This window comes from Lonchura striata, chromosome 11, assembly GCF_046129695.1.
Source record: "Lonchura striata isolate bLonStr1 chromosome 11, bLonStr1.mat, whole genome shotgun sequence".
In the NCBI taxonomy this organism is placed as follows: Eukaryota; Metazoa; Chordata; class Aves; order Passeriformes; family Estrildidae; genus Lonchura; species Lonchura striata.
The window spans coordinates 21,382,925-21,398,406 of record NC_134613.1 but is presented as its reverse complement, the minus strand read 5'-3'; the positions used below and the strand labels follow the sequence as shown (position 1 = coordinate 21,398,406).

Below are 15,482 nucleotides of genomic sequence, written 5' to 3'. Positions count from 1 at the left end.
TTGCTAAATGCCACCATGCACAGCCTCAGCCTTAGCAAGGCAGTGAGACTGTGGGCATGAGGAGTGGAAGAACACGGACAGGGAGAAATACCAGCAGAGCTGTGGGAATGCAAAACCACCTAGTTAAATACAGGTGCTGATCTCTTCTTCTGAGTTAAACTCCCTTGTTACTGAGCTTCATTGCAGTATTTGCATTCCAGTTCTTGTCTCACCTTTGCTTGAGAGAATCATCTGTTCATGGCCTCGTTCTACAGTCACCAGTGTTTAGAACTTCCTCTGAATTCCAAACCTGAGTGCCTTTGTGGTAAATCAAGCTTAAAAACATGCTTATTTTGCTCACCCATTCTGCTAGTCTGCATCTGGCAACTAATTTCTCAGTGCATTTCATCCACGTGGAGCTGTGAGGGTGGATATTCTGTCCTTGCAGGAGTTTTATGCTTTTGTTTGCTCTTGTGGTTGCTTTTCATCTGAAAGAAGTGACCAATAAAGGAAAAAGGGGATTCTAGGAACTGCACTGATCTCTGCTATGTCTGGTTTTCATGATTTAGGTTTTCAGCTTTCTGGAGAGGATTGATTCAAATGGTTCTGGAGATAACAGGTTCAAATGGTGATAAATGGGAATGAGAACCTTTGGAAAGTCCTGCCCCTGGCTGTTGTGTTGCTGGGGATGAGGAGTGACTGTTTTCAGCCTGGCCCTGAGCAGGGAGTTGTGGATGTTGGCTCCTTGCAGAGTGCAGAGCTGACTTTGCAAACCAAGTCCCACCCAGACTGACCCTCAGAGCATTTGGAGACAGAGACGTCTGAATTTCTGAATTTCCAAGACCACAACATAGTCATTTAACAGCTGCTTCCTATGGGTTTGAAAACCTAAAAAAAAATGAGTTGGGTTGGTTTGGGTTGGTTTGTTTTTTTTTTGTTTTTTTTTTTTTTTTTTTTTTTTTTTTGTCCCCTAAGTGTATTTTTTTTGGGTTTTGCAATAAATTACAACTGGGGCTTGGTTTGGAGCTTGCCTTTTTCTCTGAGAGTGCAGTGTGGAGGGAGACTTTCTGCAGTGTGTGTCAGTTCTGCAGCTGTTGCTAAGCCATGAGATTACTGTGGAAGCTCTTTGCAGCAGCAAGCAGGAACTTGAAGTTAGTGATCTTTTGGATGTCATTAAGAGGGAAAATTCTTATGTTGTTCTTTAGGAATGATACTGTTTTACTCTCTGAAGCCGGATTTTACGCTCCACAGATTGTTTTTCATTTTGGATTTCCCCTGTGAGGATTTTTTTAATGTTAAAAAAGCAGATAAAATCATTTTTATCATGCTTGCATTGATGGATTTATATGTCTGTGCTCTTGGGGGCTGGCACATAAAGGCTCCAGAGCTGCCACTGATAATCAGCTCCCTTACCCTGGTCTGGAATTTTCATAATGGGAACAGGGACATAAGGGAAAAGGATCTGAGTGTTTCATCACTGTCTACAGATTTCTCTTTTTGCTCTAGCAGCCCCAGGAGAAGGAGTTATGTCAACTGTATCTTATAAAGAGCTATGAACATGTTCTTTTTTATAATGTTTAAAGGAATAATTTGAAAGCTTGGCTTTAGGTGGGTGTTAGAAATCCTATAGCACTTTTCAAAACAAGAGAAAGACAACCTCAGTAACCTGACTAAGGCTTCTGCTGTCCAAACCTCATCCAGCAGCCAAGGCAATGGGAAGGCTCCTGCTTGAGTGCAGTACTCAGGGAAGAAAAAGGGGGGAAAAGTCAATTTACCCTCAGGGTTGCTGTTCTAAACTCCAAAACATCTGAAGCACACACGTCTCCCTCCCACCATCCACCTGCAGAAGAAGCTCTTGAGAATTAAAAAAAAATTAAAATGATGTAGTTTAATTCCTCTCTCAGCCTCTTTCTCCTTATGTCTGTGTTTGCTTTGTGCATGCTGGGGCAGGCCTGCACAGCTTATGCCAAAACTGCATTTGTTCTGCCCCTTCTATGTCAGAGCTGTGAGGAGAAAGAAAAGCAGGAGGAATGCAAACAGAGGAGGACAGTCCAGCCTTCAAGCTTTCCTGTTTTCTTTAGGGCATTCTGTACAGTAAAGCTCTGTCAGAGAAATGCAGGTGAAGGGGGAGATGCCAGAGACAGGCTTTATTCTTCTTCTTGTTCTACTGCACTTCCCCTTCCATTTTTTTCCTGTCTGTTTTGTATGGTTCTTTACCATATCTCCTGTTTCCAGAGCTTACCCTACTTCTGATGACTCCACAGAGAAGTCAGTAGAGAAGAGCAGAAGTTCACCTGCAGCTGGGCACCCACAACACTTCAGTCACAATGACCATCCCTTTTCCCATCCCTTCCTTTCATCCCAGTGAGTTCTCCTTAGGACAGAGAGCACAAGAGAAAAGGAGGAAGGGCTGGCAGCTTTCAAGATGACACCCTGAACTGTCCAGCAGCTGGTGCTTGGTGAGCAAGTTTTGCCAGGGCAAACAGCCTTTGGAAGTCAGTGGTGTTTGTATTTGTCTGTGCTGGCTCTGGAGGCAGCTTGACTGCTCTGATGGGAAGCCAAGCACCAGCACTCACCAGGCTCAGTGACAAGGACCCATTTGCTGGATTTATTCTCATTTCATGAGTGGGAACTTCATGGGATGGCCAGAGCTAGTGGAGAGCTGGGAAACCAAAGACATCCCTCCATCCACCCCTCCAGCCTTGCCAGGGAAGTGTTTGTCAGCCTCTGTAGTGGTGCAGCAGGTGTTGACCCCCTCAGCCTGGTGCCCCATTGACCCTCCCAGCTGAATGTCCAGGTCTCCACTTACACAAGGATCATCTGTCAGAGCCCTTCTCTGCAACTGTCAAGTTTATCCCCCCCAGGTTTGTAGTGAGAGGCCTGAGCTGCTCTCCCAGCACATCTCCAGGCTAAGCAAATAGTGCCAGCCCTTGTGTGCACTTGTACACCAGCCCCAGGGAAGAGAAATGGCTCATTGTGCTCAGCCGAAGGTCACTGGGTCAAACACTGAGTAGCTCTCTCTTGCAATCTGTGCCTAAATTGTAGGAAACACTTATGTGTGTGCTTAAATCCAACCCCAAACACTGGAGAGCTTCTTCCACTGAGCACATTCTGGAGCATTTGCACAAATAGGAAAAACACCAAGCGTTGAAAGCATAATGTGCAAGATGTGCTCGTGTCTCGGGTTTGCTGTAGGAAGTTTCTGAGCCTGAGTGATGCTTGTAGCCAAACAAGCTCCCATTTGTCAGGAGTCTCTTTTCATTGGTCTTGATTTCAGTTTTTTTGACAAAGTAGGGGATACAATATTAACCCAAGGCCTTTTATGTGGCATTTTACACCTTTTGAAATAAATCCTTCCCTCACCTTTTTTGATACTGTCTAGTTAAAACATTTGTACAGTGAGAAAAGGGTGGAATAAAACTCTGGGATCAATTAAGATCTTATATTCTAACCTATAAAAATGAGGTGAAGTATCTGAGCTGAAATGCAAAATCTGGAGAAAGTAGTAAGGTAGTTTCCGGGGCTATTTTTGTATTTCCTGAGGCTTGTGTCATTATGTGCTGCCTTATTACTATTCTCTTATATAAGATATGAAAATAACAGAGGGAAATTGCTTTTCCATTCTATTTCCTGAAGTCTAAAACACACCATTATTTCATCTTGCATTCAGATATCTCTGATATTTAATGCTGAAGATCCATGTTAGTTGAATGCTTCATAGCGTATGTCCACGTTCCTGAGACTTTCTCTTTAGAGTTCCTTTGGAATATTGTTCTCCTTTTCACAGCAACTCTTAAAATTCTTTATTGTATTGAGTGTAGTAGCACAATCCATTTGGGAGGAGTTTTTGTGTCAATTTTTAAAAGGAGAAATGTCTAACTTTAGTCACAGTTAGTTTCTTTTACTATTACTAGGTCTTGATATTTCTACTAATAAGCTCTGGATGTTTTCTTTGCTTTTTGACAGGTGTACAACATGTTCCAGCATCAAAGCCTGGGAATTAAAGTCAACATTCGAGTGACTAAACTAGTCCTGCTGCACAGTCGCCCTGTGAGTTCCAACCCCTTTCTCCCCTGCTCCTGGAGCTGCTTTGTGGTGTCCCACAGGGTGGGAGGGGGATGTGGGGCATGTCTGGCCTCAGGATCACAAACTGTGAGGAATTGCCTGTTCCACTTCACCAGGCAGTGTAAAAGGTGGGAAATACAGGGTCTGTGGCAGTGAAAGGAACCAGAATCCTTTTATTTATCCTTCCTGGTAAAGCTGTCTGCTTGTAGCTGCAAACCAGTCTGGAGTTAACTGTTACAGAGAGGTGTGATGCTTTATCTGAAGACTGGGGCTGATATTTCTCCGTTTATATATCTTTTTTTTTTTTCCCCCAAAGGCAAAGTTGTCCATTGGGCATCATGGAGAGAGGTCTCTGGAGAGCTTCTGTCAGTGGCAAAATGAAGAATATGGTGGGGCAAAATACCTTGGTAACAACCAGGTTCCTGGTGCCAGAGATGACACCCCTCCTGTGGATGCTGCTGTTTTTGTGACCAGGTATGGGAAGGTCTGGTTTGTCAATTTGCTTCAAGCAGTAATGCCCCCATGGTCAGAGATCTGGTTGAGCAGAAATCTAAGAAAAAGATGATACATTTGCTGCTCAGATGCCTCAGGTGAAAGTGCTTTCTCTTGTTTTTGTGCATTCTTAACAAGGTTGTACAAAAGCATCTCTCCTCTTGAGCCAAGGTGTCACAGTCAGGGTCAGGATGTGGCTGTAGCACAGGGGTGCTTTTCTCACACCAGCTGGTAGGAGTGGAAAATACAGGGGAGATTTTGGAGCCCTCCTTCCTAGGAGAAGGAAGGTGTGGAGCTGAGAACACTGCTGAGCTCAGGTGCTCTGTGTGCAATTAGGGGTGAATCGGCTGAGCAGGCCCTGTGTCAGCAGTGGGGAGGGAGTTATCTCCTAAAAAAAGAGGGAGAGAAATACCATAAACTAAATTAATTTTTTCTCTCTTTGCCCAAAGAAATAACCACTTCAACAACTCTCCTCTATGACAACTGAGATATAGGAGGGGTGTAATTCCTGATTGGTTTGTGTATTTGAAAGCTCATGCATTTATTTCAAATGTGAAATGATCTTTATAGAAATATTTAATCAAAATTCTTTGCCCACTGTAATTCTGAACTTACTGATGTGTTAAACACATCAGATAAAGCAAGAAAAAGGGTGTTGTAGGGACAACAGTCTTTTTTTCCTCTATCTGAGCTCAACTTCACAATACAATCCAAGTCCCATGTTCCCCACAGTTACCACAAATTCTGAATAGCAAATTCATGGTATTTTAAGTTTTTTGCATCCTTTAAGATGTAAAAGAAGTATTCATTTTTACAGAAGCGATCTCTGAATAATTAAAGTGAATACAAAATTAAGGTGTAATGTGGATGCTCATTGTGCTAGAAAACCACTACTTCCTACCCCCTTCTCCCCCAGTTTGAGACAGGAAATGTCTGTATTGCAGTTCAATATTACCTCTTTCACTTATTTTCTCTGCCAACAATTTAAGTAGAAATACATATTTTTGCATAAACTGCCATCCTGATTGTAATAATCTCTAGTGTTAGATTTGTGTTAACAGCCCCACTGCAAACTGTCCATGGGATTCTGGTGAGTGTTCAGTGAAAGAGCTGGTGTGGAGGGCATGAGGCCAGCAAAGTTCCTGAGAAATCTCCTTCACAGACGTGTGTGCAGCTCCCCCAAACCCTGTTCCCTCCTCTGTATTCAGTGCAGTCCACCAGGCACTTGTGCAGATATTTAACAGTTTAGACAGGGGAAATAGTTCCTTTGAAGTCAACAGGCTGTACATCCTGGTTGTAGTTAAGCATGTGCTCCACTGGATCAGGGCCTAAATAAATAACTAACATTTTTGTTAAACTCATCTGGGTATCCAGTTGTCCTGCATGACAAGTGAGATAGAGAGAATCTCTTCTGATGGGCTCTGAGCACAGGGTGAGGGGAATGAGCAGAGCATTTCACCTCTGCAGCTCTCAAAACTGAATGCATGATGTCAGGCTAAATGAGCTGGACTCAGGCTGCTGAGGAAGAGCTGTAGAAGAATTTGTAGAAGGAATCATTCAATGGATTTGCAGGGTTTTGCAGTGGAAATAGCTGGGAAATAGCTGGGAAAGTTGGGTTAGAAACCAGATTGAGCTTTGGTGAGAAGGTTCAGGCCAAGGAGCACATGGCTGAGCACAGGAGCAGCATTTTTGCTGCTGGAGAGTCCCAGTGTGCACTTGGAGTCTTTCCATCCTTCTTGCTGTGTCCTGTCATCCTTAACCCCTCCTGCTTCTGCTTCGTGGAGGATGCTGCTTTGTTTGGAAGACTTCTGGGCCAGCAGCCCCATTCCTGTGTCAGGGAAATGAATTTTTCTCCTCTTGGCTTTGGAAACGTGTGTGTGTGTGTGTCCCTGGACCCTCCCCAGACTGTACAGATGGACCAGTGGTAGAGGATGTGCGAGCAACAGCATGTCCAGCACAAGCAATTGCGCCAGAAAAAGCAGAAGCTGAATTTTCAGCAGCTGCAGCTGCTTTAAGGACTAGAAACAGATTCTTTGGGGTCAAGCTCTGAAGAAATCCCTCTGGTTCCAATCTGGCTGGGTTCATTTGAAACACCAAGGCACGCTTGCCTTTTGAAACTTCACCTCTAAGTGATGTTTCCCATATCCTCATTTGTATGTAAAAGTAGATTATGTAGGTGGCAAATATTACTCTTGTGGGATTTTAATGGTATCCACCTGAGTTCCAGGTAAGGGACACACTGTGCCTGTGAAATTAGATGCATTGTGCAGCTTAGTGAATAAGTGAGACAGTGGGAATAATCTGCCACAGCCCTGAAGGTCTGAATATAGTGTTGTGGTCTCTATAACCATCAGACTTTCCTCATTCAGATTCTGGTTTTGAACTTGCAGAAATTTAAGTCTCTGGCATCTTTGGATAGTGTACTTCATATTATAACAGGCAGCTGACAAGAATAACTTCTGTCTGCAGAATCAGTATCTTAGTGATTTTAGAAGCATGTCTCATTTGAAATACATTCCCTCTCTTGATCCCTCTGTCTTTTGCATTCCCTGGGAAATCTTCAGGCGCACTGATGTTATCCCAGCTCCTGGCTGGAGGTGTTTGGGTCACATATTAGATGTAGATGATGTGACAGCAGAACAAAAAATGTCCCAGCACTGACAGGTTCAGAGCTGTCTTTATGCAAAGACTGTTTTTTCCTGACACAGTGGTGTAGTTGTTTCATTTGCAGCCTGATCCTCCCTTCCACCTTTCCAGCTCTTTGCCTTCCCATTAAATGGGCAAATGGAGGAATTCACTGTGCATGGAGGAAACTGGGCACATAGTGCTGTTGAATGTACCTATGGATGTGGAAAGTTTATTTTGGCAGGTTCTGGACTATACCAGTTTCCTGTGTCCTTTAGCTTTATGACCCTGCAGGGTTAGACTGGTCAAAAGATGTCATTTGAAGGATGCTGGGAATGGCCACTTAACAGAATGCTTCTTATTCCTGTTGCACAGTTCAACTTCTGTCCTTCTTTCTCACAGGAAGGACTTGAATTGCAGAGTTCAGCTTAGCACAGTTAGGTATTTTTTTCCAGTTGGTGGGAGCCAGATGGAAGAGTAACTGTAGGAGGAGTTTTGAGCTCTTCTGGCTATTTTTATTGAACAAAACAACTAACTTGTTATCATTTTTTTGAGGATTGTTATATACTATGCCAAGGGAAACCTCTGCTGGGTACCACACATGATAATGACTGAGAATTTCACAGGTCACAGGATGAGACTTCATGTCCTGCTTGATTCAGTCAATGGCTAAAAGTGAAGAGTAAAACTGGTTCACAGCTAGAGCTGTGATTTCAATATATTATCCAAGACCTTGTGTGATAAGGTCAGATGTTGGACTTGAACTGCAGCTCCTGCAGTAGTTTTATTTCAACAGAGCTCTGTAAAAATTCTGCTAACAGGCCTATGTCTCTGTGGTAAGAGACCTTTGCACATGCAATAAATATTAAAATACCTTTCTTGCATTGTTGAGTATCATAGTACCTGTCATGTCAAGCTCTCACTTCAAAATTACCCATGCAGTTGAGCTCAAAAATGTGCCAGAGAGATACCTGCGATTGAAACCTTTTTAAAATTAGATCAGTGTCAGGTGCCAGGATGGAGCCATTTAAATCACTGGTGTGACTGAGCCACAGGTGAGACAGATCATTCTTAACACCTTTCCATGCTGTGTTTTCCCTCTGGCTGCCAGGGAAGGACTGTAGGAGTTTCAGCAATGGGCTTTGTGATGAGGTGTGTCCTTGCCTTTGGAAGAAGACTGAGACACCCACCGAGCTGGTTTGTGACTAAAGGTCTGGATGTGCTTTTCTGTTTGGCCACAGAGTTTTGGAATAAAATATTTGCAATGGTCCAGATGGTTTAAATCCTGGCATTTTTGTACATACCTTTGAACAGAAGATGTAGTCTCTTGGTCTTCTCCTTTATGACAGCTTTAAGGATGGGCTGAGCAGGTTTTATACTTGAATTGCCAGCGATGTTCAGTTCTGCTGATGATGTGCTTTGAGCCCTTCCCTGACCAAACAGCATTCACAGCACTCTCTTCACACATAAGGGTTGTTCTACCTCTGTAGGGGAGTCTGCAAGTTGTGCTGGATTATTTACCCATTATTTAATAACATGGTGGTAATTCCTCTGTGGAGCTGCCAAAAAGTGCCAGATGCCTTTTGGTGTGGGACAGCATGAGGAGCAGAAATTCTGTGCATTATTTGCAGGGCTGGACAGGCTTTGGAGAGAGAGAGAGAGGCTTTTTTAGCTGTGGCCTCCTGCCATCCACTAATAGTTCAGCTATCTGTTGTCACAAGAAAAGCATCTGTTTGATTTAGCAGTTTATATAACATAATAAGTCCTTAAATAAACCTTTGTCAAGCTGGCTCTGGGAAGCCGAGCAGGCGCGCTGGTGCCAGCTCCGTCAGGAGACTGTCATTAGTCTTCCTTGGGAAGGCTGGAATGCCAAGGTGTTGAGACACAGGCTGCAGTGAAAAATGAAAGCTGAGGCTGGTGTGTGGTCGTAGCTTCCGATTTTTGGTTGGTTCCTGTCTGATTTTTTTAACACTTTGATGGTTGTTATGTTTTTTCTGCACTGAAGCGTGGTTGGTTTTCAATGTCTGCTGAACAAGAACTGGTAATGGCTGTTTGTGCTCTCCTTCCAAGCCCTTGACAGCTTGATTTGTGGCTTTCAAAGGAGTTTGGTGTAGAGGGTCTGGATTCATCAGCCACAGTCCTGGGCCTTAAATCCCTTTTCCTATAAACTCTAGTTTCATAACTTTCTTCAAGGAAAGAGCACTTTTAATATTTATCTATTTTTATATTTCTCTTAAGTATTTTCTTTTTTGAAGTATTTATCTTTCTCAAAGTATTTTTGATCCTTCCTCCTGCCAAACTCTTACACTCCAAATCCCAAGGGAACTCAGGCATTTCAAATGGCACACTCCAGATTTACTAATAGGATTCTCATGCCTATTCCCAGGGTGAGGAAAGCCAAGGTGATAGAGACTGCAGTTCCTCAGCTTCCCTCGGCTTGAGGAACTTCTGAAATGTTTTAGCACTGGTGATGTTTTCATTGTGGATTGCACTGCAAAGCAATTCTGGTGAAGAGAGCTCCTAAAAGTTTAGGTCTAAGTGCATCTTGAAATGTATTCAAGCTATTCATTTAGTTATAAAATACTTTTCCCCCACACACACTTGTTTTTCTGTCATGAGGAATCTCACATTCTCACATTAAGTGTCAGTGCTTTGATGGTGAGCTTCAAGGCTTTTATTCTGTTTTTGTTTAATACAACTCTATGGATCCCTGGGTGATTTGTGGATGCCACTGGCATCTATAGTGTCTTCTGCCTTGATGAGATGTGGGCAACCAAGTGGAGTCTCTTGAAGCTCTCTGTGTTGGATTCAAACCATAACATGGCAAATCTGACTGTAATAAGTTTAGCTGAAGCCAATTTGCCCGTTACCAGGAAAATCCTGAAATTCTCTTTCTTCTTCTGTGTCAACATCTGTCTGTCTCTCTTTAGTCCTGCTTTTTTCATGGTCTTTTCTATTCTGTTGAAGAACTGAGAATTTCTGTGTACATATTATTAGTTCTGTGCCCTTGGGCTGTGCCCCACACCTCTCCTCTCACTGTCTTTCAGGGTGTCTGCTCCTTATTGTTACAATTCTCTTGTGGAAAGAGCTTCAGTTTTAATCCAGCTGTGGAATGAATGTGACATCACAGACTGAGGCAGGGCTTTCTGGGTGCTGACTCTTAAGTCTCTTAAATTGGACTGTGGTACATGGGGCTGATTCACATAATTGCCCGTAATCTCAGTAGCAATCAGGGCTGCTATCTGTGTTGTCATCATGTAGACTGCACAGCAGCCTTACAAAATCCCCAGACCTCAACACCCATGATATGTGAGTCATGCACAACTGCTTTTTCCTGGTCTGGAGGCATAGGATACATTTCACTTCTGTTCTGTTTTTCTTTCTAGGACAGATTTCTGCGTGCACAAAGACGAGCCTTGTGACACTGTGGGTAAGTGCAAGAGGCATGGGAGGGTATTTGATAGGCACATCTGTGCTAAGGGGAGTGTTCTGGGCAATCTTGCACTCCTGGTTTGCTTTAATGTTGGTTTTGCTGTTCTGTGTACCTCTGTGATGCAGATATGGATTAGCTGAGTAAGGTATGAGCTATAAATAAGCCATTACATTTTAACCCCTTCTAATCCATTCTTTGGATGCAGAAGAAACTATCTCTTGGTGTGTCTGTATAATGTTCCTTTCAGTTCTCTCACCTCAAACAAGAATTTGCTAACTAAGGGGTGTATTTCCCATTGTGAGAACCTGTGTGACGTTCCCAGATCAAGCTGGCACTCAGTCACTGGAGAAGAATACCTCATTGTGGGAAAGCCAAGTTAAATCTTCTTTTCAGCCTCCTGCTCCTCCTACTTCCTAACTGCCTTTACTCGTGTCCAAAGCCTGCATACACAGGGTCCTTACATCCCACACATTAAATACTTTATTTATTTCACTCAGGTAGCAGTAACCTTCACCATGTTCTCCTGTTTTGTTTTCTTTTTTAATCCCCACAGTGGCAGCAGTGTTTGGAGACACAGCTCACCATCCTCTCTTGTGATGATGGCATGAACTTTTTTAACTTGCCTCAAAGTCAGGTGGCCTCTCATCCTCCATTCTGTGTAAACTTGGAATGGATCCTAATTTTCAGCTGTTGTTACACTCCAGTGTTCAGGGAGACACTTGCAGGGGTTATGGACAGTGGGTGATGCAGAGCAGGGAGGGAAGTGCCTTCAGCAGGAGCCCTGTGGAAGGCTCTTCTTGGAATGCAGCTGCTTCCCTCCCTGGTGTGGGCATCAGGTGAAAGAAGGAAATACAGGGCTGGAGGATATATACCCATGAGCAAGGACTGGCCTCTGTGTTCAAGTTTTTTCCATTTGGAATCCCTCACAATGTGCTTATTCTGTGTGCAATGAAAAACACTTCCACTGAGGAAGGTTTTTACACTGTGTGCCTGCACCTGGAGGTGGCTGTGGTAAGATACAATAAAGAAGTTAAAAAAAAAAAAAAAAGAGAGAGAAGCTGATGGAATACACATGCTGACTAAAGTCAGAGCTCTTTCCATATTTAAAGAGAGTATTGTTGAAGATCTCTATTCAGGGAATTATATTACCAGAGACAACATGACTAAGGAAATATTTTTATGACTTCTTTTCTGTTCTTACAATACCCAAGTTATTTCTTGTGCTGCAAGTTGCTGCAGACTGTGGCTGCAGTGGAGAAAGTAGATCACAGCAATGAAGATTAAACTCACTTGTTACTCTTTCCAGCACAGTTGTCCAAGATATTTAGAAAGTGAATATTCCTGGGACAAAACCAGTCTGGCCTCTTTGCTCTCTTCAGTCCTGCTTTTCCTACCTTCTCCTCTGCCATTTGATTATGTGGCAGCAAAGCACTTATATCTTAACTTACACATTTTCTGTGCCCCATTTGGCCTTGTTGTGCCATTTGCATTTTTTCATGGCAGAGGAAGAATAAATTAATGAATGCTCGTGCGTGACACGCAGCTGGTTTGAGAAAGTGATTAGTGTTGGTAGTACCAAATTTTAACCATGCAAGATATTCTCTCTTTGTCAGGATTGGGAAAAGTAGGTGTCAGTTGTTGATAAATAGGTTTTTAATAGCCAAGCTTCCATGCCATGTGCACACACCTGGATGGTATGAGCAGCAGTGTAGCATGGCTTTGACTTGGGCTTAATATGAGTGCAACAACTGAGACAGGTGGATGCCCATTGATCCTCCATGCTGGCTTAGGGAAGGCTTATCTTGTGTTTCAACCATCTCTGCTGTTGCCAGATTCCTGTTTCTCACTCCAGCTCCCAGATACTCCTTTCCAAATCAGCAGGACTGCCTGTGGGAGCAAGAAGTGAGTCCAGTGAGTGACATCACATTTGGTCTTAATGGTTATGCTGAGGTTGTTGCACACCCCAAAAGTTCTCTACAACAGCAGCTTGCTTTCATTTCTTGCTTTACACTTGAACAGATGAAGAACATGGTCTCAGCAGGTGCATGTGTGTTTTTACACCTGCTTATGGCTGAGGTTGGCCCTTGCAGTGCCAATGCTGCCATCCTGTAAATGTAGTGAGCTCTCCTAAACCAGGAGACTGAGGTTGCTGCTCTATATAAGGCAGAGAATTTGGACTCTTAGACTCCTGATTTCTATTCCCAGCTCTGGCACTGACTCATTTTGTGACATTTGGCAAGTCACTTGCATTCTGAATGCTTCTGTCTACCTCTGTGAAATGAGGATTTTGAGTGCAAAGCTACAGGAGATTGCATGGCTTAGAGAGGTCTCTTGTAAAGAGTGTGGGGTTCTTGGGGGTGTGATGCAGTACATGTCCAAAATCTAATGTTGCTTAGTCATGTTCAAGAGACTCTAAGGAATCGGTTGGATTATATGTCCTGAAATAAGAGGACTCTGAGTCCTGTAGATAATGTTATTTTTCAGTGACAATGCCTTGATTTTCTTTGTGTTGTGAGAAATAAGGAAGCAGAACTTACTCTGGCAGAAGCCTTGAGGCCCAGCTGTTGTTGGGAAGTGGGATTATGAAGTTTAAATGGCTCATAAGAGGTGTTCATTTGTGCTCTGAAAGATCCATATTGAAAAACCTGTCTGGAATCTTTGCCTGCCATGCAGACACAGCAAGAAAACAGCAGCAGGAGGTTTGTATTTGTATTCTGGCAGGGGCCCCTCACTGAAACCAGTTGCTCTGGGGACTTGGTTCAAATTTTCTTGGCCCAGCTGCCAGGGTAATGTGGAGGGTTACATAATGGCAGAAACAAGCTCAAAAATGGGAAAAATGTGTAGATATGTCTTGGGGTGTAGACCCCACTGCCTGCACCATGGGACAGAACCACATTTGTGTAAGAAATAGTTTGTTAATGCTCATTGCCCCACTTGGTTGGGTAAGGTAGGCTTGGGAATGGATGGATTCAAGAGGAGGTGGACAGAAGGAAAACAGTATTCCTGTGTGGAACTGTTGTGGTCCAGCAGCCTCTGCTGTGGGATCTGCTCCTCCCTTGGAGCAGGAAGGTTCTCTTTGTGTGACACAGCCTTACCACACACCAGTGAAAATTCCCGAGTCTGCTTCGGGCTCATCCCTCACCCAGAGCTGCCGTTTCCTGCAGAAAAATCTGTGTTCCAGCAGAGCTGCCTCCCAGGCAGCCAAATTGTGAGTTTAATGTCTTGCTATTAATATCAGGCTGCAGCTTGGAGCCTTGCACACTGTCAGAATCCAACCTTTCTGTGACATAAGCAGATTGAGAATGCCCCTTTCGTTCAATATTTCCACTGCCAGTGCCAAATAAGCAGCTTTACGGTTAGTTAGGAATGATCCTGCATATTTCAAAGCAAACTTGGCCTTCATTCCTCAGTGTACATGTTACCCCAGATCCAAGCTGAAGCTTCCCTGTATTCAGCTAATAATAAAATTGGGGGCAGTGTGGAATTGGGAAATGGAAAATGAGAATGTGTCTTAAATATCCTTAAATTGCCCTGGTTAAAAATGACTTTACCTCTGCTGCAGTCACATGTGCTCCTCTGTGGCTTGATGTTGGGGAAAAGAAAGCAGAGTAAGTGTGTGTACTGCAGAGGGGCAGGCTGAGCTGAAGGAATAGCTGCCTGGAGAAAACCAAGCACAGAGTGGAAGTGATTGAGAAACATAGTTTTCCAGACTCTTTCCACAAGTGAATCAGTGTTTGGAGAAAAACATTCCCATCTCCTGGCTGTTTATCACAGTAAAGTGTTTCAAAATATGCCCAGGTTTGGCAAAAAAGGATCTGTGGTCTGTGTCTCCAAGTAGGTTTTTTTATTCCATGTAAAACACCTGAATAAGGGACTGCACATTTTTACCTTTTCCTTGGCCACTTGCCATCTCTGGCTGGCCTGTCCACAGCAGCAGACAATTCTGTGTGTACTGTCTGTACTGTTAATTTAAATCTTCCTCCCTGTGTTGTATTGATTCCAGTGCCCTGCCAACAGAGAATTCATCCCCAAGGAAAGGGAAAAGACTAGCTGGTTTACTCTGAGTGGAAAAGGAATTCTCACATTAAAAACATTTTCCATAGTGGTTCATGTTGAATGTTTCTGTATATTCCAGGGCGGGTTTTTATTTGATGCCAGAATAAATAGAAATACCTGCTGCTTAAAACAATTCATTAGAGCAGCAGTGCCTGGCTTTAGCAAAAGCCTGGGACTGTGCTTCAGACCAAACCCAAACCCAGCTTAATGCATTAAAATGAGCACACTGGAGGTTAAAATGTGTCTTAAAGAAACATTGTAGAGTTGATTTGGTGTTTGGGAAAGAAAAGGACCTCACAGAACTGCAAATTTCTGTCACTTGTGGCATTAAAGACCAGAGGAAAATCCTGCTTACACCCACCTCAGAATCTTAGTGGTGGCTTCATTGGGGTCAGGATGCTGGTCCTGCTCTTAGATGTTGCCTGAGACATGCAACCCTTCTGAAACCATCTTACATTCTGGTTTCAGTGTTAAGGAGAGTAGAGCATTTGAATTTTATTTGCCTTTGGGTTTCTTTTGCAGCTCAGTAGTCTTGTTTAGGTTTGTCTTTATTCATTCCATGTACTGAGGGCATTGGTGGATTCTTGATCTCTTTGGCTGAAAAAGGTACTGTCCTTAGCTGGGAGCTCATATTGTCCTGCTGCAAGGAGTTGTTGTAGAAAATAGGTGGTTGATCACTCTTTGGGAATTTATCAATGTGAGTGCTATCGACTCGCAGTTATCTCAACTTTTAAATTTTTCTCCCTGTTTCCTGTACTGGGTGAAGGAAATAATTTGGATAGTTAAAAGAAATGCAAGTGTTTTGTGGGAAGAGGATTACTTACAGATTTTC

At 43.3% G+C, this 15,482-nt stretch overlaps 1 protein-coding gene across 1 annotated transcript in view; it reads left to right on the top strand.

The window, feature by feature from the left end:
• ADAMTS17 (ADAM metallopeptidase with thrombospondin type 1 motif 17) overlaps positions 1-15,482 on the top strand; it is a 150,721-nt gene that overhangs the window by 24,065 nt on the left and 111,174 nt on the right. Inside the window, exons 5-7 of the mRNA XM_021552577.3 lie at positions 3,946-4,029; positions 4,361-4,518; positions 10,548-10,591. Of these exons, the coding sequence (XP_021408252.2) occupies positions 3,946-4,029; positions 4,361-4,518; positions 10,548-10,591 (286 nt within the window). The remainder of the gene's footprint in view (positions 1-3,945; positions 4,030-4,360; positions 4,519-10,547; positions 10,592-15,482) is intronic.